Raw genomic sequence first — 27,263 nt, 5'->3', positions numbered from 1 at the left:
GTACGGTACATATCGGCTGGTACCAATACGGTATCGACCACATTGCTTCTAACGAGTAATAAAACCATCACTATGAAGCTTCAACTTGTAGACCCATTTGCATCCCACAAGATTCACATTAGCAGGAAGAGGAATAAGAACCTAGGTCTGCTGTTTCTACAATGCATCAAACTCAACATCCATAGCCTTGCACCACTTTGGATAAGAGGTGGCAATTTTGTAGTTTGGAGGTTCAGTGAAAGAGTAGTCAAGAGTGGCGTTATAGCAGAGTTTAGGCTTAGAAATCCCACTTTTGGATCTAGTTTGCATAGGATGTTGGTTCATAGTGACAATGGGTAATGGAGAAAGATCAATGGGGGTATTTGATGGGTGTGAAGGAGGAACAGATGGAGAAGGAATAGATAAAGGTGAGTGTTGAGTAATATCAGATGATGTAGGCTGCAACGGAAGATCAAAAGTAAAAGGACTAGGAGTGATAGGAGGAGATTGTGGATTAGAACCTAAGAGGGAAGGCTGATTAAGGGAGTGAAAATATAGTAAATTGGAAAACCAAAGAGAAGGAGAAGAAGGAGTGTCCTGGGATTGAGATGAAGAAGAAGAAAGAGTAGGAAAAGGAAACTTTGACTCATTGAATAAAATATGCCTAGAGGTGTACATAGTATTATTGCTTGGATCAAAACACAGGATACCTTTTGAGGTAGGTGCATAACCCAGAAAAATACACTATTTAGTCCTAGGGTCAAGTTTGTGAGAGGTGTAAGGTCTAAGAAGAGGGTAACAGGCACAATCAAAGACCTTAAGCTGACTCAAATCAGGTTAAAAATGGTACATTAAAAACCATGGAAAGTGAAATTGTAGAACAGTAGTTGGTAACAAATTAATGAGAAAAACAGCAATTTGGACTGCAAAAGACCAAAAATTGGAAGGAATGGAAGCTTTAAACAATAAGGTAATAGCAGTTTCAATAAGATGCCTATGTTTCCTCTCTACTACGCCATTTTGTTGGGAAGTATAGGGACAAGATAGTTGGTGAAGAATACCATTTGCAAACAAAAATTACTCAAACTCTTTGGAAACATACTCTCCACCACCATCTGATCTCAAAATTTTAATTTTTGTAGAAAATTGTGTTTCAACCATGGCTTTGAATTTGACAAACATAGAAAAGACCTTAGATTTGTGCTTAAGAAAATAAATCCATGTAAAACGAGTATAGTGATCAATAAACAACACATAATACTTGATATTATTGACAAAAGACACTGGAGTAGGGCCCCATACATTGGAATGCACTAATTCAAATGGTGAAAGTGCAGTAAATTGAGAATTAGGAAAAGAAAGCTTATGCAATTTACCACTAAGACAATGTGTACAAGATATGAGATTACACTTATTAGCAAAAAGGTTAAATTGTGGAAAAAGAGATTGTAGGACTTGAACATGAGGATGTCCAAGCCTGTTATGCTAGATGTCCCAATTTGAAGGAGTAGAAGAAACATGATTACAAACTCTAGACTATAAAGATAGATTATTAGCTTTACTAGGGTAGATAGGGTATACACCCTGTTCACTCTTGCCTTGGTAAAGTACTTTCCAGTGGCCAAAGCCTGAATAGAGAGAAAATTTTCATCAAAATAACACCAACAATTGTTATCATGACAGATTTTGTGAACAGAAGCTAGATTTGAGGCAATAGATAGCACTCTAAGGACATTATTAAGATGCAAAGATGAATTTTGAGTAGGAAATTGAACATTACCTCTATGTGTAATTGGAAGATTTTGTCCATTATCAATTGCAAGGTGATCTTGTCCAGTATAAGGTTTAGGAAAAGAGAGTGCATTTAGACTGGATGTGACATGATTTGTGGCTGCACTATCAGCTAGCCAGGGTTGTTCTTGAGTAATTGCTGCATTTGAAGCTATGGCCATAACAGCTAATTTTGTAGGAGGATGTTTTTCTTGAAATGCATAATCCATCCTATGATAGCAATCAATGGCAAGATGACCAACCTTGCCACAGTTCTGACAAATTGGTCTCTCAGTCTTGATGCCTTGAGTCTGTGATGGAGAAAACTAATTTTGTTGATTCTGATTTGATGAATATGGAGAAAACTGTGAAGGAGAAAACTGGTGAGGAGAAGTATTGGATCCTCTATCACCTCCATTGCCTCTACCTCTATTTCCATTTCTTCCTCTTCCTTTACCATTGAATTGATTATATTGATTGTAACCTCCAGGTCTAGGAGTGGTGTTTCCAACCATTGCAAAGGCATCTTTGATATCTCCAGTATCATTTAGAGACTCTTCTTTTGCATTGAGTAAAGTAGTGAGTTCATCAAAACTCAATTATGTACTTTATGTACGTATGGCAGTTTTGAATGCGTTGTAGTCTTTTGGAAGACCTTTGAGAGCTATGTGAAGTAACTCCTCATCATCAAGAATTACTCCTTCTGCCATCAGCTTATCCCTTACAATATTAATTTTTTGCAAGTATAGATCAACAGAATTAGTACCTTTCCTGATATTGTGAAGCTCACCTTTGAGATTCATAATGTGTGATCTTGAGATTGAAGAAAAACGATTTTCAAGATCCCTCCAAACTTCCATTGCTGAGTGGCAACCCACAGTAAGAGCAAGGATTGAAGGTGTTAGGGTTGAACTAATGAATGTAACCAGTGCTTTCTCCTTCGATTTCCAAACCAAATAGTCAGGATTCACAATTGTTGTGACAGTTCCTGAAAGATCTTTGAGAAATTTCTCTAGAATTGGTTGAGTCTCATCAAGCAGCTCAAACATAGAGTAAGTATCAAGCACCATGGTAATTTGATGTTTACATACAATATAGTTTGTACTATCCAGTTTCACGGTCATCATGTTGGCCATATTTGATAGAAGTAGAAGAGGTTGATTGGCCAAATTAATTGATGAAGTAGGAGATGAAGATGCCATGAACACCATTGTAGAGGTTGAAGACGCCATTGCAGAGGTTGAAGATGATGTTGTAGTAGAAGCCATCTGTGGCTCTGATACCATGAAGAAAAGCTTGGATTTGCAAGCTAATCACAAGAAATCTATGGAATGTTCTAGAACAGATTCACAGAGAGAGAGAGAAAGAGAGAGAGAGAGAGAGAGAGAGAGAGGGAATTTGAGAGAAAAAGCCAAAAGAATTATTATTGCTCACCTATAGAATTATACATCATTGAGATATTTATACAGAATGATTATACATAAATTATTTCTAGAAAGATCTAACAATCTTAATAGAAATTCCCGCGCAAAGAGGATCTAAACCATAACAAACTAATTCATGCCATAACTAATTTCCAAAGCACCTAGTCATTGCTTTGTTGCTGAGATGAAACGCATCGTTTGAGTAAGTAATCACACGTGTGTTTGACAGCACGTGTTAGCTCTTGACGATGTTGTTGTTGTTGCTGGTGTTCTTCTTCAACTATATTGGTTAAGTGATAACAATCCTAATTTGTCATTATGGTATTGATGACAATTTTATTTTAAACAACTTAATTTGGCAATTTAAGAGATGTAAGAAGTCCTTTCGCAACAAAAAAAAAAGTAAGAATTTTAATGCATTTGTTTGTTTGTTTATTTGTTTTTTTCCCATAACTCTTAGAGAGGATAAGGTGATTCTAGTGAAAATTTTAAATTATGTAATTAAGAAAGCAAAAGGAAAAAAAAAAAGTTTGATCCAAAAAAATTGAATTAGGTTACATTTTATTACCTAAAATTTGAAAAGTTAAATTTTAATCTTAAAAAAATGGTAAACATATTAAGTTAGTCATTTCATAACCTGTTCAATATTATTATAGTTTAAATTTTAAGAATTAAAATAAAGCATGATCCAAATTATAAAGACAAATAAAACATTAATAAAAAAAAATGCCAAAAAAAAAACCTTCAACTTTGTGCTAAAATCAAATTGACTCCACGATCTTTTAATTTAAAATTAAAAGTTCCTAAATTTTAAGAAAATACTCAAACTATGTTAGGGAAAAAAGCATAAGAAAAGAAATGAAAAAATTGAATTAAATTTAACACATTAGATCTATGTTTGAGTTTGATTTCGATCCAAAATCTATTTTTACATTTTATCTTCAAATAATTTAGTATTTTTTATATAAAAAAAAAAAAGAAAAAAGAAAAATCTATGCTAATTACCATTGTTATTAATACCGTTTCAGACCCGTTTCGGTTTGTCCAGTGGAATGGAATATTTCGGTACCGGCCGATTTCGGCGTACCGTTTTAAGGTGTTTCGGGTTCCTAAAAATTAAATTATATATATTCTTGTAAAATATAAAATTGTCAATTCTAATAAATAAATAATTAAATTTCAAATAATACAAATCATTTAGTCTTAACTCTTAAGTCTTAAACATTAATATAACATCTATTTAACATCACACAATAAGAAGATTTAGAAGACAATAACTAAATATCAAATAATACAAAACATTTAGTCTTAACTCTTATGTCTTAAACCTCAATACAACATCAAATAATAAGAAGATTTATAACAAGTCATTAATCATTACATAAGCCCATAATAATTAATAACTAATAAGCCAACAAAATTTATAACATAATATTAGCCATCAAATAAATTTTTTTTTTTCCATAGGCCAAATCATGTACCGGCCGGAATTCACATCTCGGCCGGAATGCCCCGAAATCTGGCCCGAGATAAAACGATGGGTATTCTGGTACTGGTTTGCATACCAAAACGAAAAATTCCGGCCGGTCCAGCTGAAATGGAACGGAATCAATAACAATACTAGTTACACTATGAAGTATGAAGGCCCAGTCCAGTACGCCACACAGATTGACCCAAGCCCAACAACCCCGTCCATGCTGACGTGGCGGAACTGGCGCCAGAGTTAAACCGGTACGTATATAGTAGCCGCGAAAACCAAACCCGACCTTTTCGACCTTTCCCCTCTCTCTCTCTCTCTCTCTCTCTGATGGCTCTCACTCAGTCTCAGTGATCGGATACTCGTAGTCCACACCCACAATGATCCGTTTATTCACGCGTCCTCCGCAGCCACCTCAACCTTCCGACGCCGCCGCCGCGCCCACGCCGATGCAAATAGACGGCGGAGAAGGGCACGATCGTCAAATTACGGGAGAAGAAGCGTCCGAGGAGCAAGGCTATGGAGAGGAGGGAAAGGAAGAGAAGGAGAAGAAGAAGAAGAAAGAGTTGGGTGAGAGTAACTTGGACGGGCTTTGTTGCTCTATTTGTATGGAACCTTGGGCTTCCCAAGGCGATCACCAAGCCAGGTCTGGCATTTCAATTTTCTTTACCTTGAGTATTTCAGTATTCTTAGCCATCTGTGTATGCATATTCTTAATTCAATTATTGTTTGTGTGTAATGGAATTTGGTTGGACCATAGGTCCCCAATGTGGCTGCATTGGCCAATGCAATGGTGTTGTCCTTCCCTAATAACAACTAAATTCAACTATACTTATTGGCTAATTTGAATTTAATTAGGGAACTTAAGGTACAAAACCTAGGGAACTGTATCAAATTTTTGTTGTCTTTAATGGTGGAATAGCGTTGAGTGGACTAACATATGTAAACGATTATGGCCTAATAGTTTGTTGGTAATGTTTGTGAAGCGCTTGAGTATGGTGTTGGAAGAGGTGGCATGGCATCCTTTTGTTTGTGAATTATTTTGGGTGTGAAAATTGTTGTTCTGTTCTTATTTGGATTTATAGTTTATGATATTGTGTGCATTCATATTGATCAATCATTGAAAAAATATGGTTAAGGATTGCAGTTGTCTTCCTTGTGGACATGTATATGGTATGTCTTGCATCATTACATGGATTCAGCAGTGCCATGGACATCCTGCAAAGGTAATTTTTTTTTCTTATTAGTTGATGTGCTATACCGCTACTGAAGAGGCTTCAGTACATTCTTTTCTGCATCTTACCTATGCGTTTCTTCTTTCTAGTGTCCGCAATGCAATGCAAAATGTATTTCAAAGGATGTCAGAAAGCTTTTTGCGTCACCTGTGGTTGTGCATGATGAAGGTCTACAGAAGGTAATGCTCATGTATCATACATTGAAATGCCATTCTAAAAGATAGACATGGCACATGGGCACTATTATTAATTGAATCTATTGACCCATGCAGAAAATTGAGTCTCTTCAAACTGAAATCAGGTCTCTTAAGAATGAGGTAATCCCCCCAATCCAAAAGAAAGTTACGTATTCAATTGCTTAGTTACATCACTTCCTAATGTTGGCTGCTCTTTTCCTTTGCTGTTTTATCCATATCAGACTATCAGTTATTGTCTTGGTCTATCTTCATATATCTTTTATGCCTGAATCTTACTGAGATTATGATGTGCCTACTGTTATGATGGCAATTAGCTATGACAGTAGTCAATGTGGCTAGGAATACTTCACAAAATTTTCTGACTGTTTTACATGTAAATTATACTTCTATTGCAAAAAATTATAGAAATTCAAGAGGCAGAGTTTCAAGGTAAGACCAGAGGGAACTTCCTTTAGTCTATGAAGTACTCTCTCTCTCTCTCTCTCTCTCTCTCTCTCTCTCTCTCTCTCTATATATATATATATATATATATAATGCAATTAAATTTCATTTAAAAGCTCAAAATAAAGTGCTACCCTAGAACATGGGATGTGTACGAAGGACAAGCGAAGAAGAAAAAACAAAAAAGGAACAAAGAAAGAAAAAAGGGTTAACATTTGAAATAGAAATCATCTAAGAAGCCCCTGAAGGTAAGTGTGGAGAAATTTGGTGGCATTTTTTGCCCATTCATATAAGATCTTAAGAAAAGCAAGCTTTTGATGTGGCACAGGTAACTCCTTGCCCTTTTTTGATAATTTGATAGTTGGGAGAGGGGGATTTGAACCTTGGATATCTCCATTTCAATCAATTGAGCTACAAGGTTCTTGACAAACAACATGTAAACCACATCCCACCCTATTAAATCCAACATACATGCAACAAATTTAATGCCCCACTTGGTGATTAGCTTGCGTTACTAAGCTCGGAAAAGACAAAGGTAACCTTGCCCTTAAAAGTACATCTATTATGCTCTTTTTAAAGACACGACATGAGATATAATTTGGATTCAGAAGTAAGATATGTTTTATAGCAAAAATACTATACCATTTACAAATGACATAGAGAAGACTAAAGAATACAAATGAATGAATTTACGTACAGAGAGACAATGACTCTATAAATTCAGGAATGTAATCGGTATTAGTGAATCCCCATGCTCCAGACCAATCAAATAAAAAACCACTAAACAAAGCTACTAATTGGGTTCCTATTATTTCCTTATCCTCAAACAAAGACACCACATGAACTATAAAAGGAACTGTCATCCAAATTTCTCCATTTTTGAATTTTCCCTTCCAAGAAGCCAACATAGTAGTTACTGAATTGGGCATCACCTAAGTCAAACTGATATAGAAACCACAGAGAAAATTTTATTTCTATTTAATCTTATTTGATTTAAGAACTCAACTCAAGTGTACTTTTATTGGTAAATTGGATTTTATTTTAGGTCTTATTAGTAAAAAGGATATTAGGTTTTTTTTTTTTTTTTTTTACTCCAACTAACTCTAGATGTTGACTCCAACTAACTCTAGATGTTGACTCCAACTAACCCTAGACAAATCTTATATTTCATACCTTGTTATTGTAAGTTGTGATAAATTTCTATGCTTAAGGGGAAGGGAAACATGGGGGGATTCTTGATGTACAGTGACACCTGTTGTTTGTGTGTAATTAATGTGAGGAAGTATATTGGTTGTTCTGTTTATATGGTAACTTCAGTCTTTCTAAAACTTGCACAATTGGTCTGGAAGTTAGCTGCTCATATCTAGAGGTTAACGAGGGGATGTGAATTGGGTTTTAATTGATGGTTTATGTCACCCTAAGGGGTGGCAAAATTGGCTGTGAACCATACCTCATAAAACGGAGGTCACTAGTTCAAATCTTACCTTTCCTCTTCCCTTGGGGCTAAAACTTATCCAAAGAGAAGAAGAAGAAGATGGTTTCTACGTCATCAATACTTAGGACAGTATTGTTAGAAACTTTGTTGATAGTTTTGTTTACTACATGCTGAACCGCTTCTGAGATGTGTTAATCTCTATCTCTCTCTCTCTCTTGGGTGCAGAGAGCTGGTTTGCTTGATGTTCAAGATAAGTTGCTCGATGTACAGGATAATCTACTGAATGAATTGCACCAAGTCAAGAAGGTATAATCTATTGATGTTTGTATTTGAAACGTGACATTTCATGCCAATGTTTTAGGTTGTCATTTTGATTTCCTCTTTTCTATGGTGTTGATTTTTTTGGGGGGGGTGGGGGGAGGGAATACTAGATCCTTCTTTCAATTTCCACAGGTCATTATTAAATGTTTTAAAATTATTTTTGAACTGAGAATACTAAATATTTTTCTGTCCAACAAAAAGAACTATAAACAAAAACTTGAGGCCCAATGACTAATAGTTTTAAAATTATTTTGTCGTGTGTTTATAGTTTTCTCTCTTTTCTCTTAAAACTTGAGGCCTGATTTTGGTTTTGTAGAAGCAAGCTGATTTGGAGAATGCAACATTAGGAGGGATGGGGAGTAAGCCTCTTGGATTCTTTTCTGCTAAGGAATCCTGGGGAGAGAATAACAGTAATCTTCATCTTCTTATTTTCATTTTTTAATATTAATTTTAATGAATAACTTTAGGAAATGAACATTGCTTTTTTTTATTTGTTTTTCATCAGTTTGATTGGTCATCAATGTAGTCAAGGGCTTGCCTAGACACCTAGGATGCGCGGATACTCCATTTTTGCTCAATTACCTGTATCTGATACATATCTTACTGGTATAACACCAAATAACTCTAAGATACATACCCAGTCTTTTTCTTTTTTTTTTAAGTGTCAATACATTTAGGATACACCCGTGATACGACTTGGATACCATTGTAACCCAACCCCCAATAGTGAGAGATAGCCTGAACTTGTAAGAATTTTTATTTATATTAGTTTTTTTTTTATTAGTTTTTTTTATTTATATTAGTTTTAATGTTGAACACTTATCTAGTTATCTTTTATTTACTCTTTTGGTTCTTGTATTTTATTCTTAACATCATTTAATGGTTATGAATTCACTTTGTTATCCATTATTGCTTTTAAAGTGATATTTGCTTAACCATATATAAAAAATAAATGTTTAACAATATATAAAAAATAAAAAATAAAAATTAGTAAGTAATTAATACATGTATCCCCAATGTAATCATACCCTAAGTTTTTAAAACAATGTTGTATCCCTGTACCAATACCCGTATCATTGCCCATACCTGTATCCGTACCAGTGCATCTTTGCTAGACACTCAAGTGAGGAGAGGTGTTAGTTAGTACCTTACGATCCTTGAGGCAAGATGACATTTGACACTTGCCTTTGTGCCTAATTGAGGGCTTGACTCTGGTTGAGGTAACAGGTACTAGAAGTGAGCCCCTTACTGAACTGATGGCTCCTTTATTAGTGTACCATTATTACACTCAATCCAGGCAATCCTTTCTCATTCAAACTGGAATGTTCTTGTCCAATGATAATCTACCTTCCTAAAACAAGGGGAAAAAAGATGCATATATTACAAGAGTACCCTTTGCCTTATGAACAATAAAGGTTCTCAGTTAAAACATAAATTTTTTAAGTAAGACGTTGTTTTAATTCTCTAACAACATGTTGCACATAGGCCTCAACAAAAAGGTTCTTCCCTTTTAATCATATGGTTTCTTCTTTTAATTGATTATTTCCCAGATTTCACATAATATGATTATTTGGTTCATTAATAAAAAATAAACTAAGTGCCTTTTGTGACGAGTGTCCCAAGCAGTATAGGAACCTAGTGGGTACCCCTTGTCTTTCTTCTTCAAGAAAATTCAATTAAAAAGGTGTGAAAGGGATGCAACCCTAGTACATGGTTAATATACAAATGAAAAGCCCAAGCAAAAAAGAATAAAATTAAAGTAAAAATACAATAAGGTTATTGAAAGCTCATGGTATCTAGGAACTCTAAAAAGTCCCCATTAGAAAAAAGAATGAGACACCCACAAATATTCTATGGAAGAGAGTCATTATTATTTTAGATTGGTGTGTTATGTGTAAACAAAATGGGGATTCGGTGTATCATCTCTATCTTCACTGTCCTTTAGCCTGAGTTGTGGACCATGGTGAACTGTTTGTTTGGAATTACATGGGTTATGTCAGCGGGTCATTGATATGTTAGCATCCTGGCATGGCAGTTTTGGTCGACATCAAAATATAGATATTTGGAAGGCAATGCCACTTTGCACAATGTGGTGTCTTTGGCGGGAACGGAATGCTAAAAGCTTTAAGGGAAAGGAACAGTCTATTTTTGAGATTAGGTCTTTTTTCTTTCATACTTTGCCCAATTGGAATTTAGTTTTATGAACTTTTACTTGCTTTTCTCATATATGTCATCCAGTAATTGTGTCATATATTCTATTTCCCAATCATTCACCACTCTAATGAAAAGAGAATTTCAATAAAAAGCAACCCTAATTTACTATAGATAATCTACAACATGAGCATCTTTGTCCCTACCAAATAGGAAAAAATTAGGAAATCTCTCTTAAAGAGTAGTCTTTCCCACAGGTCAAGCTATTTTAGAACCGTCACCAATGTCATGTATGATAAAATGTGAGAAGTTGTCCCATTTTTTAATATTCTTCTGCAAACCCACACCACATGTCCCCCTAAGCCAAGAACCTTGTATCTCAACTGGCACATTTTAGTGTTTTCAAATGAGGCATCTAGGGTCCAAATCCCTCCATCCCTAACTATTTGTTTATAAAAAATATGGCCCCCTCGTTAAAAATCAACTCCCTCAAGTGGCGCCATACTTGAAATCTATAATCTTCCCCCAAGGGTACCCTTCACTATGTTGCATCCAATTCTTTTATCTTTTGCCCATGTTTGATCATTGTTTTGCTAATCAAACATAGCCATAATATGTAATATCAATCAATTAAGTGGTTTATTTACTGACATATGATGATGTAGGACACCACATTGACTCAAACATTGGCAAACAGGAGATTCTTCCCTGCAGCTTTGTACTACAGGTGTGCTTGTGGCTTTTCTCTTTCTTATTTGTTAACTTACTTTCTCAAATTTTAATTAAAATTGGCTGCTGCCCATTACCAATCCAAGAAAAACAAATCCACTACTTTTATAACAAACTTTTACATTTTTTGTGCAACTAAATTGAAGTATAGCATTGTATTACACTTTCCATCAAATGCTCATGAAATGGAGCCATAATCATTTAAAACCGAAATTTGTTGCGAAAAAAGTGATTTAAGGACTTTTTTTTTTTTTTTTTTGATAGGAAAGAAAAAGTTTTATTGAAAAATGATAAGCATGAAAAAAAACACAAGGTTCACGATAGTGAACATGTAGAAAAAGAGGGATAAAAGCAAACAGACACTAAGCTATTCTAAGAGACAAAAGAAAATCCGTGATAGTAGAACAATCCGAGAGTCCTCGACACCGAGACCAATCAAAGAGGGTCCGTTTGCATAAATCTAACAATTGTTCCAAAGATTTTCCCATATCCTCAAAAGAACGCTGAGTCCATTTAGTCCAAATATTCCACATTAAACAACCCGGAACTAGATTCCAAATATCAGAATTATGTTTCCCAAGCAAATGATACCAATAAAAAAATAAGTCTGCAACGGAACCTAGCATGACCTAAACAATCCCAAACAACCGAAACATATACATCCACAGAGAATGAGCAACCAGACAAGAAATCTACAGGTGATCCACCAATTCCTCATTACAGCAACACATACAACAACGATTTACTAAGGTGCGGCTATGAAGCATAAGATTATCCAAAGTAAGGATCTGACCATGAGCCACTATCTACATAAAAAATGCCACCCTTTTAGGAACCTTTACTTTCCAAAGTTACATTTTGAATCTTATGATATAAAGACCGAACATCAAACTTTCCACTTCCATTAAGACACCAAAAAAGTCTGTCATTACCTCCACCCCTAGGAATTCAAGATTGAATGAAGTGAAGTAGGGAATAGGAAGCCGCCAACTCCCAATCATTAAATTCCCTATAAAATCTTAAGCTCCATACTCTATCATTATCACCAATAGGAGGACTTAACACTTCAGAAATACAAGCTTCCTTATTGGCTGAACGCACAAGTAGCTAAGGATAAAGAGATTCGAGGGAATTATCCCCAGAATAAAATGTGAAAAAATTTACTTATTTGGTCCTCACTCTACTGCGCAAATTGAATTTGGTTACTCTTCTATTAATTGTTTCAAGTTAGTCCTTCAATTTTTAAAATCAAGTCAATATCATCCTTTTTCTGGTACTAATTTGTCATCCATCAAGAATGACATTGCCTTAATTTTGAAAGTGAAGGAATTAAATTGAATTTGTCAAATAATTCAGAGACCAAATTAGTAATTTAAACCTATAATATATATAATAGCCCCTGATATGCAATTTCTTACTTCATCTCATAAAATAATCTATATTTCTCTTTTTGGATGTCTAAAAAAATTTGTCTTTGCTCTAACTGCCTGGGTCTTAAAAGAGGATGCTTTTTTGTACCATTACATATCATACAATCCTGCTGCATGCTTTACATTGTTTTGATCCTGTCCTTTGCATTATCACATCTTAAAGTTTATTTGGTTTGGTTCTTTTAGTCTTGTTTGTGGTTTTCAATTCCAAATGCTTTGTCAATATTTTGAATTTTTATTTGGACTACTCTCTTTGTGTGTTGACATTTTTCTTTTCTATGATTTTAATGAAGCAACTTTAATTTTGTCAGCAAGAGTTGGCTGTAGAAGGCGCAACACTTTTTGATATGGATGCTTCTTACCAAATTCTAATTCTTGCTCGAAGGATTTCTGGGATGGGTGGGACACATATGCTCAACAAAGTATATCTCTTACTTAAACTGAGGGAGAAAATTGGTTTTTGTAACGTGTATGCACCTGAGTTTATTTGTCTGACTCTTTAGTTTAATTTGTGTGAACTCTTGTTTCACAGATTAACTTGATCTGTCCTCATGAAAATGAAGATATACAGCTTCCTAAAAGAATAAGGGCCATTAAGGATCTACGAGTCTCCCCATGTGGTAGACTCACCCTTTTAGCTTCACTTGGGAAGAAATTATCCATTCTTAGGTAATCTTTTCATCAGCCTGGTGCTTTTATATACATATATTCTTGGAATCTAGCTAATTTGTTTTGTTTTGTTGTTTCAGCCATGGAAGCAATGAATTAGTCATCAATTATGATTTGCCGGTACAACTTCATTTTCCTTTCTCTAAATGCCAGTGCATGAAAACAGAGTGCTCATGTTCCTTTTTTTTTTTTAAATCATTTTTCTTATATATTTTACTAGATATTCAACTATATGGTCTTAATTATTTTACTATATAGTTTGTTTGGAATTGCTATTGCCTTAAAATAATTAAGACCTTATAGTTCTTTCTAAAATTTCATGAAAAGCTGTGCCAAAGGTTGCCTTGTTTAAAAGTGTACAGTTACATGGTATCCATGAAACATCCATTCAACCACTGTTCTAACCATATACGGAGTCTAGTATCCATAGCATATATGTGATACATTCAGACCTTGCAACAGGGACTGGAATGTGGAATGCCACTTAACCTTTAATGTCGTATGAAGGGATCAGGTTTATTTAGATTGTATATACATTGCTTATGCAAAAGATAGATTGTGCTAAGGTAGTCCTAAGATGGAAGTTTGATAGTACTGCCTTCTTTTTTCTAAGGAAGTCATAGTCTATTGAATGTTTATACTAAGGACAATTTTTTTTGTTGTCAATGTCAGGCTTAGTTATGAAAATAAACCGTCAGACTGAAGATAAAATTCTGTCAGGAACTGCAGAAAATTACTGTTCTACCACTGAGGACAAAAATACCTCCAATTTTTCAAATCTATGACTCAAATAAGAAACTTAATTAACTTTAAATTCATTTCAAGTGCAACCTTCAACATCAGATAGACCTTCGCCAAACTGGATTCACATGTGGGTCCCAAAGATGAAAATAACTGAATAGCTAAAACAGTAATTAACACAGAAACAGCAATTTGACACTTTATTCTCACTGGCATTAACAAATTTTATATCTAACAGTAATGATTCTTTTCTAGAGGCTATTATGTTTTGCAAGTTCTGGTTGAGCAACAAAGTATTACTAAGGGATAACAGACACAAAAAGGCAAAAAAAAAAAAAAATGTACAACTAAAAATATTGGGGAAGAATTAGTTGCTATCTTAACTCTTAAGGTTTGGAACTAATTGATGGCTTCCCCTTGAATGCTTTAAATATTTTTCAGGATCTCTTTTATGGTACTCTACTCTCTCTCTGGGTTTACAAATAATTAATCTAGTTTTGTTGGACGTATTTTGCAACAGATTTAATAAGTGGTATTTCTTGAAAGAATTCATTTATATTTTACGGTGTAAATAATGGCGAACACTGCATTATGCAATTATTTTCTTTCCTTTTCTTCCTATGCTGCTACACTATTTCTGCTTGGTCCGTAATTCTTTATATAAACATTGCATTTCCAGGACCCGGCATGGTCATGCTCATGGGATAGTAACAACCCAAGTTATATTTATGCTGGTTTACAGGTTTGACACTTAACTATGACCTTTTTAAAAAAATATATCCTTGATAATGTAGTTAGCATAATTTGAAGAGTAATGACAGTTTAGAGTCCTTGGTGCTCACTGTTGTCAAGAGAGTTAAAATCATATTGCATCTTTTTCTCCTGTTGCTGAGGATTTGTTATGAATCTCATCTCTGTTTTGTAACAGATCAACCTGTAATCTTTTCCTTTCTTTGCTTGATATGTACTTATTTTGTATATTAAAACAAAAATGAGGGAAATTACATTAAAAATATAAATATATAAAATAAATAAAAAAACTCAAAGGTTTTGCCCTTGTTTCAAATTGAACTTGAAGATTTTAATTTCATGAATTAAGACCACATGATATTCCTTCCATTGCAATTTCCCCATCCATGAGCCCATGTGACTTGTACATAACACCAAATAAACATGTAAAGTGATGCCATTTCTGTTATGAAGTTGAAGTGGAAAAAAAAAAAAACCCTCTAGTGCTGACCAGTGACCACCACTCTCTCCTCCCTCCCCACCTCCTCTGTCTTTCCTCTTCCCTTCCTACCCAACACTCCCTCTTAACTTCCTAATTTTTCTCCCTAAAACAGCACCAGATATAACACAAATTTAGGACCAATTTCCTGAATTCACAACAAGTGTTGGACCCATTCTTAACTGTTTCCAGGATCTTTTGTACTTGATTTTTAAAAATATTAATACAAAATTTTTATCATCTATCAAAAGGAATAACTTTCAAAAAAAAGCCCAATCTCTAGCCCCAATAGTATGAAAGCATACCAACCAAAGAACATCAAGTGCTCTAGCCTCCACCATTGGTGCCATACCCCAAGCCTAAAATGAGTGTTTTACCACTATGAAACATAGCTATTTTTGAAGGAGAGCAAAGGACCTCTTAACATTGAGCAAAAAAATAAAAGACTTCTTTACCACAAGAGAAGCCTGAGAAAGTTGGTGAAGGGTGGGACACTTTTGAATTCAGTGGTTGTAGTATTGAATGACAGTCTAAACCAGTGTATGGTGTAGTATTTCTTGGACTGTGAAAACCTAAAAGCTCTCTCCTCTTTTGATTGTAATACTAATCTCTGTAGGCGCTAAGGGAGGTTCCTCTTATTCAGGTTGTAGCACCTCAAAAGAAATTCTCTAATCTTCTGTGTTTCATCCATGTTGCAACTCTCTCACGGGCAAGTTGAGAATCAAGGGTCAGGTCATGCAGGTGGTGACGGATTTTAATTTATAAAACGAAATCTTTCTGGTTGTTTATTTGGATTTTATACTTCTCAGTTGCTCGCATTTGAAGGATGCTTATGGATGGGGGAAATTGAAACAGTAAGGAAATTATGTAATTTTAATTGATGATATTAAAAACTCAGTCCAATTTGAAACTAGGATAAAATCTTTGGGCTTTTTATGTAATTTACCCAAAAAAATAGATGTAGGCAATTCGTATATTTTACTTTTCATGGTTTATATTGTATTGTGCTATTATAATTTTATAAGATTCAAGTACTTTGATTTGGATGAAATTATAAAATTCACTCTGATTAATCTTTCAGAATGGTATGCTTTTGACATTTGATATGCGTCGGACCAGAAATCCTCTACAGTGCATGGTTGGATTGACCTCCCGGCCCATTCATACTATATACTCCCTTGTAAACAACCCAGCTTTTGGTCAGGGTGCTCACAAACTGCTCACTGCTTCTTCCATTGGCCCATGTGTGTGGAACACTGGTTGTGCCACAGATAGGTTGGTCTATAAAAACATGTCAGAATTATTTACTTGGGTCTGTGCCTGTTTTGCTAATTCATTCAGGAGGCTGCACTGCTAATTGCTTTAGTTGTGACTTAATATCTTGAATTTGAATCTTAATATATAAAATTTGTCTCCTTGTTGATGAATTTTATAAAATTTATTGCCTTTTCCAGTCATTAAGTTCAGTCCAATGATATTTTTCTTTTCATCTTATATCCATTTTAATTTCGGTTGAGAGAGTACAACTGTATGCTTAATTATGCATAACTTTTGTTTTATCATCTTAATTATCTCATGCTGAGAAATGCATTTATTTCAAGCTACTGATTTATGTTGCTTGTTGACCCATTACTTTCAACTTGATTCCTTGTGACATGATCTAGAATCCCTTGCCCAGACATGAACTTCAGTAGTTCAGTCCATTGATTTTTTTTTCTTCATCCCATATTACTTAGTGTTTCAGTTGAAGAGTCAACCTCATGTGTAACGATTGATGACTTTTAATTGTCATCTGAACTATAGTGTGCCAATGAATGCATATATCTCAAGCTACTAATAAAATTTGTGCATTAAATTTTTTGTATTTTAGAAGTTTACATTCTGTTATAAGAGATCTGAAGGTAGTTTGGAAATGAATCATTGTCACATAGTTATTGTATTCGTATATGCAAGGTTAATTTTTTATTCTCTTGGAACACAAATATAAGCTGGCAAACACATCAAGTTTCAGATAATATGCTATAACAGAATAGGACCTTATAATTGTGAGATACAATTCATGGAGGAAAGATGGTGTTGGCAACATTATGAAACTAGTGGGCACCTTCTCTTGAAACTTAACAGAAAATATGAAACCTTGTCTAAACACACATCTTAGGTTGGTGTCATCTCCCAAGAGATGGGGGCAAAGAGAAGAAAACATGTAAAACTGTAGGTAGCAAAGCTCTATATAGCTGTATGGAGAAACTAGGGAGAGCATTAAGATACATGAAATATGTTATTTGCGTTGAACCATGTTTATGTGCATGATTTACATCAGTAGATCAGATTTCCATGAAGAACGTAGTCTATTAGATATCCAAGTTCAGCCAATTATTGACATGCATGCACTTTCAAGCATGGCGTGCATTGACATAAAAATGAATTCAAACCTATGACTAAATTTTACAGAGATGTAACAATTTATAAACCTCAATACCGAAGGGAGTTTTTGTGACACTTCTTTTTTTTTTTTTTGGGGTAAATTACTCACACACACAGTGAGTTTTAAACCCAAGATCCCACCCTCCATCCCATTATTCTAGGGCAAGGAAGTACCAGTTGAGCTATAGCTCATTGGTTGAAACCACTTTCTTCATCCTGAAGTATTGCTGCTGCAGTTAGTGGATGCACTCTTATGCCATCACAAAAAGTAATAATTCCAATCCATGTACAGAGTACAGACATATATCTGGTTTCATAATCTTTACTTAAAAGCTGAACAGTAGATACTATGGATTGTAGTTAGTGAATGTCATCGTTGTCATCACTAGGTCAAACGAATGTTAACATCCTTCCCCTTTTGTATGCTTGATGTACCAACTTATCCTCTTGGCAACAAAGAAAATGAAAGCAAAAAAGAAACACATAGTATTGGGTTCCTGGTTACCACAATCGTTAATTATAGATTAAGTCACCTGCTGGCCAATTGTAGCTATCTTTAGGAGTTTATGGTCTGCATGATCTTTTTTTGTGCTTTTTATTAATTCTCTTGTCAAAGATTGACAACTTCCTCACCTAAAATTGGTCTGTCTGGAAAAAAGAAGTTTTCTCATATTCGAAGTTGTTCACAAACATGCAGAGTACTTGATATCCTAAGGGGCAGCATGTTGGTTTCAAGCATTAAAGCCCAGAAAACAATCCCTTTACATCTGCATTCAGTTTCCTCAATTATTGAATTTTGAAGGAGCAGGAAAGGATTTTGAATGTTCTAGGAGGAAAGGGATAGAAATATTTAAATTTCCAAAGTGAAACCTCCTAAGGATGTCATTAGCTTAACAATTAGCAATGCCTTGAAATCTCACTGGTTGTTGGTATTACACACACACACACACACACACATATATTTTACTTAGGGTTTGACTTCCAATCAAGAAGAAATTTTTCATTGCATCTAAAGGCAACCTCCAATTCTAAAGAAAGAGAATATGAGAAAGAGATGTATGAATTAATAAGATCAAAATAGTTAAATTAAAGAACAATTTTTTGTTCACTAGGCATAGATAGAGAGAACGACTAAGCGTTGCGTTTGTGCATTTGTGCGTTTTGCTTAAAAAATGTGGGTCCCATGGCACTGTTCATGGACCCACAAAAGTCATCCAAACACAAATTTTAATGTAAATTTGGGTCCCACAGTACTATTCACACATTTAAAAATTATTTTGCTACAGTATTTTCAGCAAATAAGAGATATCCAAACACACCTTAAATGTTTCTGAATTTCTCTAACTTTTGTCATGTCAACCTGCAAGCTCTTCTTTCACTCTCCCATCATATTTTTCTCTCTCTTCATGCTCTTTTTACAACTTTCCTCTTGTAATAGCAGAATTTTCTCACAAAACTCCAGCAGAGTTTCTGCCATCTCTTCACACAGAATTTACTCCCTTTTCTGAAATACAGCTCTCTTAATTATAGGTCTGGGATGGTAGAATTGTATTGAAAGTTAACCTTCTTCCCAGCCAATCATATTTTTTATCCTTATCTAGATAAGTCCCTTATCCATTAGGACTTCTTCATCATATCAATTAGCTGCTGCCAGCAGTGATCCATTTCATTTAGATCGGTTTTCTTAAGCCATAGTCTGATGCAGAAAGGAATGGGTAGAAAATAGAAAGAATGGGGCAAACCCTAGGCTTGACCACCTAGCTTCTAATAAGAAACTTTTGTTCAAATTGCACTGCCCCAAACCATTCCTGGAGTCTTTTTTAATAGGCTTCAAGTATTACATACAGCCACAATTACATCCCATAAAATCCTCAACAACATAAAAGACCAAATTAAAAATTAAAAAAATAATAAATTAGGCTCCAAGGATTACATCAAGCCACAATTACATCCTATAAAATCTTCAACGACATTAATGACCAAAATCAAAATTCAAAAATGTGATCTGAAAAAAGAATAAATTCTGAAAATAAAATTGATTCTGCCCCCTGCACCAGAGTCTAGTAACAAATAGGGTTTAATTCCAGCACAAAGTGGGACCCAAAGTGGCTTGTTTGGATGCTGGAAAACCTCTAGCTGTGGGCTTGGAACCAGGCCCATAACTAACATATTTTTGGGCCTTTCAAGTCTCCTTTAAAGCCCAATGCTGCCCATCCTCGCCAAAGCATGGCTCCCTCTGGCTTTTCAAAAAATTTCCCTCCCCCTTTATTTTATTAATAAAAATTATAAAGTATGTGTACATTTTACTTAGTGGCTCCCCTTGATATTTAAAAAAATATATATGCAAACACTCATTTGAAGTACTACTGTCTTATTTTTGGTGGGTGGGGTCGTGTATCCATTGTTTACTTCCCAATAGTGGGTCCAAAGGGCCCTGTTTTGGTGAGGTTACATGTCATAAAAAAAAATACTAATGTCTTTTAATATATATATATACACACACACACACACTAGCGCTCAGAGACTCTTATTTTTTTTAGTAAAGTTAATAATTTGCATCTATTATAATTTAGAATTTTTTTTTTTCAAACAAATAAAAATGATAAACTTTAGAAATAAGCAGTAACTGTAATTTTTGTAGTTCCTTTTATAAATGTGAAGGAAAAAATCCTAAATTTTAAGAATTCTCTTTTTGAATTTAAAATGAAATGTGTTATTTGACATTTATGATCCTATTTCTAAATTAAGTTACCCTTCATTAACGAGGGTATTTTTGAACCATATATAAGTCCACTTGAAAGCCTATGTTTTCAAAATATAACTTATTAAATTATGGAGCATTGAAAGCCTATGTTTTCAAAATATATAAATAAATCTTTTTAGTAAGAGTCCGAATTTTGGGAAAAGTTTAGGACATATTCTAACATTTCTCGTATTATATATTGAAGGCCATTTCTAGTTCCTGGTTTGGAGGATCAAGGCATTTGCATGTCACTTGCTTATAGCCCCTCAAGTGATGACATTGTTGCTTCATATCATCCTAAGATCCTAGCATCAAATGGAGCTACTAGTTCTCAATCTTCACAGTCATCCACTGCTCTTAATACTGTGGGTTCTCAAGTTCTTGTCAAAAGGGTAGCTGGTAACTTTTACAATAAATTGGTATCTACGTCTACCAATGTAAGTTATGTTCAGATGACAAAGTCTACAATTATAAACATAGAAAATTGCTACCCAATTTTTGCATATGGGGATGAAGTGACCCACGGATTGAGGTTGAGGGCATTGCCAAATCTATCTGACAGCCAGAATCTTAAACCACATCAACTTCCTATACTTGACGTGAAGTATGCACATTCCCAGGGCTCAGGTTTACTTGGTTGCATTAGTAAAGACAAGTTGCAACTTTTCTCTCCAAAGTACATGTGAATAGGTATGTTTATCACTGAAAGTCTTTAATTTCTGCTGCAAAACTTCTATATCTGGTTTTTCTATACAAATGGAAACAAGATATCTCAGTCTTTCTGTTTTTAGATTGTAAACTATTAATATCTGATTGGTTCTGCTCAACTTTTTTGAATTAAGGCTTTGTTGAGTGTTTTCTCAAGCACGACCAACTTGGCTTACTGTTCCTCTTCCTCCTCATCTCATTTGTTAACCCTTGAACCCCAAAACACCATTGTGAGAGGGAGGCAGATTTTGGACTTGTTCTAGTGGCTAATGAATGTCTGGATAGCAAAATTAAGAGCTGTCGTTTGCAAGTGATTTGCAAACCTGATATTGAAAAGTCATATGATCATGTCAACTAGGATTGCTTGCTATATTTATTAGGGGGAATGAGTTTTGGAAAACAGTGAAGTCTTGTATTACAACTGTTCTTTTTTTTTTCTTTTTTTTTTTGGCTGATCGTGAGTTTTGGATCAAAGAGATTAATGTGGTGTCTTTGGAGGGAGCAAAATAGGAGGGCGTTTGAGGACATGGAAAGTTTGGATGACCAGTTATTGGCTTCTTTCAGTGGCTCTCTATTCGACTGGTTTAGTGCCTGAGGACTCACCTTTAGTGATTCTCTCCCCATGTTCTTTAGCTCTCTCCTTTGTAATTGGTTTATTTTCCTTCTCATTTCCCCTCTTGTGTTTCTTATCTCTCTATAATTTTCTCTCTGCCTTATGTTTTTTTGCATAAGGTAGTGTTTTTGAATATACTTCTTTATTACTTATAAAATAAAAAATAAAAAAAAGATGTTTTCTTGTCTCTCATTTCTTTTTAAAAAAAATTGAAGAACCTAGTGGGTCCAACTTTCACTTCAAGTAACCTTACTGCGGTTGCTCTAGTGAAGAAAGGTTGCCCCTTCCCCCTTTCTTTCACCTGGGTGAGCCTTTTGACATACAACAAATTGGAAATTTGTCCGTTTGCTTGTGGTGGGTTAGAGGTAGGTGAATTTGTGGATCTAAAGTTTAGAGTTGTTGTAGAAAAAGTTATGGAGTTTGTATTAGAAATTAAATTGGTTTGAAGAGTTGTTTGATGGTTATTTGATAGAAGAAAGTATGGGGTAAAAGGAAGGGTTTGATTAGGGGTTGTATGGAAGAAGGAAAACAGAGGATTTTCTGGTGTTCAGGGGCTATATGAACAGTACCACAAGAGAGAGAAGAAGAAAAGGAGATGAGAAAAAAAAAAAAAAAAAAAAGGAGAAAAGAACATACAAAAGCCGACATGCCTCAATTCTCAAAATACTCAATAATTTTATTAATCAACTCCATCTCCTTGTTTGTTTTCCTTTTAAGATACTTGGGATATCCTAGAAAATTATAGACTCAACTAAAGTACCAAAATACCCTTAATTTGGAGGAATCACAGATATTACAGATTTGCCCCTGACTAAAAAACCAGCAATAACTAAGAAAATAAAAACCCAAATAAAAAATTCATACCTTGACTTTTAAAACCATATGACTTTCATTTCAATTGGACTTCACACATGTACCCGATAAAATAATTCTTGAATAAGCAAATTTGCAAGTAATAGCAAATCAATCTTCCGTGGCTTCATTACCTTGGCCTTTTGGATAGTCTTCTACCCAAAGCGAAAGCAATATCCCGTGTTTTATGTTTCCCATTGGGTTTACCTTACCTTGTTAACAGGTTGACCCCATTGCATCAAGGAAAGTCTATCTTGTGCTATAGTTCAACGATCTCTTTCCTACCAAGGCACACAAACTCCCATAGTGTCCTAGATGACATTCCATGAATTGAAAGGGGAAGCCTACTCAACCATCAGTTCCTCTCGCAGATCAGTTCAGTTTTATGAAGCATTTAGGCACAGTTCACTTGCGTTGATCAATCAAGAGCTTTGCCGCCACTCCTTAAGGTTACCTGCTGTATCATACATGTCTTTCATTGTTTCCCATGCTCCATACCCCATGTATTTATCTAAAGGATGAAGAGTACATTATTCAGTCTACCAACGTATTCCACTTTGTTATGGAGAGAAGGAAAATCATCTCTAGAGAGAGGTTGATCAGGACGAAATACGGGGATGCATTAGGGCCATTGGACCATGCAGAAGGCTCAAACTACTCCTAGGTGTGGTTTTTGTGTGTGCGTGCCACATGTTAATAATTACTCTTAGGTATGGTTTGTGGAAGAGTGTAAGAGTAGGATGGGATAGATTTGTGACCTACACTACTCGTGGTTGGAGGTGGATATAGGATAAGATTCTGGCATGATTCTTGGAGTGGTGATCATGCATGAAAAGAGATGTTTCTGAGTTGTACTCCATAGTTGACAAATTTGATAAGATTCTGACAAGATCCTTGGAGGAGGAAGCACATCTTGGAACTTTAGATTTGTTGGCCAGTTCAATAATTGAGAGCTGGAGTCAGTTGAGTATATCTTTATCATTCTATATTCCTGTACTCCTAGAGGTAGTGTTCATGATTGCTTGGAGTGGAGATTGAGAACAATGGAAAGTTTGATGTGAAACTCTCCGTGGATCCAATGATGTAAGATTCCCATGGAAGAGTATATGGCATGTAAAGATGCCAAAGAGGGTTTTTTTTTTTTTTTTTTAACAGAAGCATTGGAAAAGATACTGAGAGGGGATAAAAGTAACTTTCTGTTAATAAAACATGATGAAAGAAAAACTCATCTCTACCCCATCTTCAGTGATGAACTAATGATTTTTGTGATAAAGATGATCTTAATGATCTATTATTTTGTACTCATTCTGATCATCTTAATGATAAAGACAACTCTATTGATGTATTATTTTGTAATCATTCATGACACTGATCATCTTAAATTTTCAGATGGATTGAAGTGCTTCCTGGCTTTCCGGTATACCTTCTGAGCACAACACACTTAATGGTGAGTACTCTCCACTTGAGTATTTGATGAGTATAAGTAGGAGGAGATGGCTGTTAAATTGTAAATAGCATTATAGAAAAGGAAAGGTAGTACCATGATAGCCTGAGGGCATGTTTGCCTAGAAGATGTGAGGTTTTAATTTGTTAGGTTGTAGACATGCCCAGTTGTTTAGATGGTGCATGCGTTCCTTCAAGTGTTAATAAATAAAAAGAAAAGAAAAAGATCTCAATGTTTCAATATGTTTCTTTAGCCATTGACAGTGTCAACTTCTTTTTTACCCTTTTTTTTTCCTTTCAAGTGTACATAGGAGGATTGAATCGAGCACCAGAAGTTAACCCACATAGGATAAGGCATGCCATTAGGCCATTGGAAATTATCTTTTTAAACCATATTTCTGCTTCAAGTGAGATGGCCTGACTTTTCATTCTCTTCACTGAAATCCATTTACCTTTTGTTTTTGTTAAACTTATTTTCATGCTAAAAAGGAATATACAAGTCTTAAGTATCACATTTTTCAAGGTACAACTGTATTTTTACCCAATAAATTGAATAAACTAATGAAAAATAAGCCCATCCAAATGCATAATAAAAGTCTGTTTAGGATCTGTTTATTTTACTGAAACTAAAAACTTTTTACTAAAAGTACTATAGATAAATGTAAAAGTTAGCTGAAATAATACAGTGAGACTCATGAGACTCATGAATAGTACCAAAAAGTGCAGTGGAGTCTACAAATAGTAACAAAAATAAACTGAATAGTAAAATAAGCTGACTTTTTAATTTGGAACCAAATGCACACTAGCATCCAAGTGGGGGATAAGATTTAGTTAAAATTTGGAGGAAATTGAAATTCAATTTAAATGGTAGGAAGGAGACTTAGATCCTTTTCTCATCCAAGTCTCCTTTACTCCCCTGATAATGATAATTGTCACCCTAGTTTGAATCATGTCTTTACACGCACTATCTCCAAGTTTCTTCTTATTCTAAACTATAATATCTTAATTGCTCTTTTACAGTTGAAAGCCCAAACTTTACTTCTGTAGTGAAACTTCTTATTCTAAAATATACCATCTTAATTACTCCGTTTCTGTTGAAAGCCCAAACTTCACTTCCATAGTTTGGTTGCCTTATCTACCAGTAGATTTATAGATCCATATACTATGATTACTTAGCAAAAGCATATTTCTGATTCCAAAGCCACACGGCATAAATTTGTGCAATGGCCTTTCTACAGGGAAATGAAAAAGTTACAACTCGTATATTATAATGTCTTCATTAAACATCCAACCTAAAAGACAAAAATAAAAGAAAAATACCTGACCTACGAAAAAATTATTTAGAGCAATCACGTCAACAATGTCCACTGCTCCTTCCATATAATAAAAAAATTTTAAAAATGCCATATATCTAAACATCTTTTTGTTATATTTTTAAAATAATACTGACTTTATTCCACAAAACAAAACAACGGGCCTGAGCCCATCTCTATTTTAACTTTTGTAATATTCTGTGTTCAGTGGAAGGAGCATTGAGTTATTTTATGATGGTTATTTTTAAAAAAAATTTAAAAAATTAAAAAGTCCGACCTGCCGGATTCGAACCAGCGACCTAAGGATATCTATTAGGATAAACCTACTACAGTCCTCCGCTCTACCAACTGAGCTAAGGTCGGTTTGTGTTTTCGTTTAGATTATAATTAGCTTTGTATCTCGTACGGACTAAACTTGACAACACCCCGATCTTCAGAGTTGAAAATTATGCTTAATGCATAATCTTACGAAGGAGATAGTACAACTGAAATATAACATATAATAAGAAATGTCATGATCATGTCTAATAAAAAAAAAGATATCAGTTTCTTTTTTTTTTTTTTTTTTGTAGAAAACAAAAATAAGTATGGGATGAAGCGATTCTCACGCACCTAAAGCAATTGAGAAAAAGATATGCACTAACACGCTCACCAGTGGATGATACTTGAACTTAAGACCAAAATCTTATTGGCCCAAGTTCGTTATACTTATGTTACTTGCCGTGTTAGCTAAGGTTATGTTTGGTTGTATATTAAAAACAATTTTTTAAAATTATTTTGTATTTTCATAAACTGAAAACAAAACAAAACAAAAAAAAAATCAAAATCAAAATCTCGGAAAAACAAACTTTCTTTAAGAATAACTTTTATGCAATATGTTTTTAGAGTGCACAAGTAGCATGCCCGTGAGATTAAAAAATATATATTCATTATATGGAAACAAAAATAATATTTACTATATTATGGAAACTAATTTAATAATCAATGAGCCACTTAAAATTTTAATAGAGTCTCACCTAAAGTAAATTTAATTATCTTTATTTAATGAACCATATGACAAAATCACATTCATTTTACCACTAAATAATGGTACATAATTAATAAAAATAAATAAATATTAAATTTAATTCTAAATCATTTGAAACTTTTGATATTAAAATTTTAATTGGAGTAGAATTCAAGCTTTCTTGAAATTTTAAGTAATAAACTATTGTAACAACTAATAAATCACTTGATATGTTTGTAATAAACTGTAATCTAAGATAAACTATTTTAATATTTAATGAGAGGGAAGATAGTCACTTGGCACAACTATAATTTCTAAGACCTCATTTTTTTATTATATAGTATAGTAGATGAAATATATGATTTGATAATTCATGTCATTTTCACATTGTTTTCTACATTAATTATTAAAAAATATTTATTTTCAAAACAAGTAGCAAACTATGTTTGAAATTTTTATTGATGGTAATAGGGATACAAAATTTTCCACAATCTTTTTCATATATGAAAAGTTACACGTCTCTAAACTTATTATTTATTTATTAGCATGATTTTTTTAATAAATAAAACAAGGAAAACAACAATGGGGGTTTATCAGTTTATGTACCTATGCACTCTCAAAAAAAACAAGGGCTTAAACACAACATTCCTCATGGATGGCCTCCGCTGCTCTGAAATCACACAGCCAATCACATTACAATGAGAAGCCCACCTAGCTAGCAAATGAGCCCCACATTCCTATCTCTATTCACCCAAATAATGTCAAACTAGTTAGATAGATAAGTTAGACATAGTCACAACACTAGAGGAAAGCTCGTGCCATCAACAACCCTTCAACAACTACCCTGGAGAACCTTTCCTTGATTGCAATGCAACCACAACTACTAACCTAAATGCAAGATTTTTTGCAGATAAGGGATCTTCTTGTCTTAATT

At 34.3% G+C, this 27,263-nt stretch overlaps 1 protein-coding gene and 1 non-coding gene across 3 annotated transcripts; one reads left to right on the top strand and one right to left on the bottom strand.

Annotated features, from left to right (window-relative positions):
* Positions 1 to 4,953: 4,953 nt before the first annotated feature.
* On the top strand, positions 4,954 to 24,267 carry LOC142641513 (uncharacterized). Of its 2 annotated transcripts, none has more exons than XM_075815946.1 (14): positions 4,954 to 5,296; positions 5,798 to 5,876; positions 5,975 to 6,064; positions 6,158 to 6,202; positions 8,184 to 8,264; positions 8,596 to 8,689; positions 11,096 to 11,157; positions 12,901 to 13,011; positions 13,122 to 13,258; positions 13,339 to 13,378; positions 14,679 to 14,741; positions 16,309 to 16,502; positions 20,600 to 21,084; positions 23,957 to 24,267. In XM_075815946.1, the coding sequence occupies exons 1-13, from the start codon at positions 5,031 to 5,033 to the stop codon at positions 21,078 to 21,080; spliced, it is 1,743 nt and encodes a 580-aa protein (XP_075672061.1). In that variant the 5' UTR covers positions 4,954 to 5,030; the 3' UTR covers positions 21,081 to 21,084; positions 23,957 to 24,267. The 2 variants fall into 2 exon arrangements, with proteins under 2 accessions (XP_075672061.1, XP_075672062.1); XM_075815947.1 differs by having other exon boundaries at positions 5,186 to 5,296; positions 5,790 to 5,876.
* A 1,327-nt stretch (positions 24,268 to 25,594) lies between these two features.
* Positions 25,595 to 25,686, bottom strand: TRNAY-GUA (transfer RNA tyrosine (anticodon GUA)). The gene is given in 2 exon segments: positions 25,595 to 25,630; positions 25,650 to 25,686. It is a non-coding gene; the product is annotated as a tRNA-Tyr (tRNA).
* Positions 25,687 to 27,263: the final 1,577 nt, after the last annotated feature.

Source organism: Castanea sativa, chromosome 6 (assembly GCF_040712315.1).
Source record: "Castanea sativa cultivar Marrone di Chiusa Pesio chromosome 6, ASM4071231v1".
Classification (NCBI taxonomy): Eukaryota; Viridiplantae; Streptophyta; class Magnoliopsida; order Fagales; family Fagaceae; genus Castanea; species Castanea sativa.
This window is presented reverse-complemented; position numbering and strand designations above follow the sequence as displayed.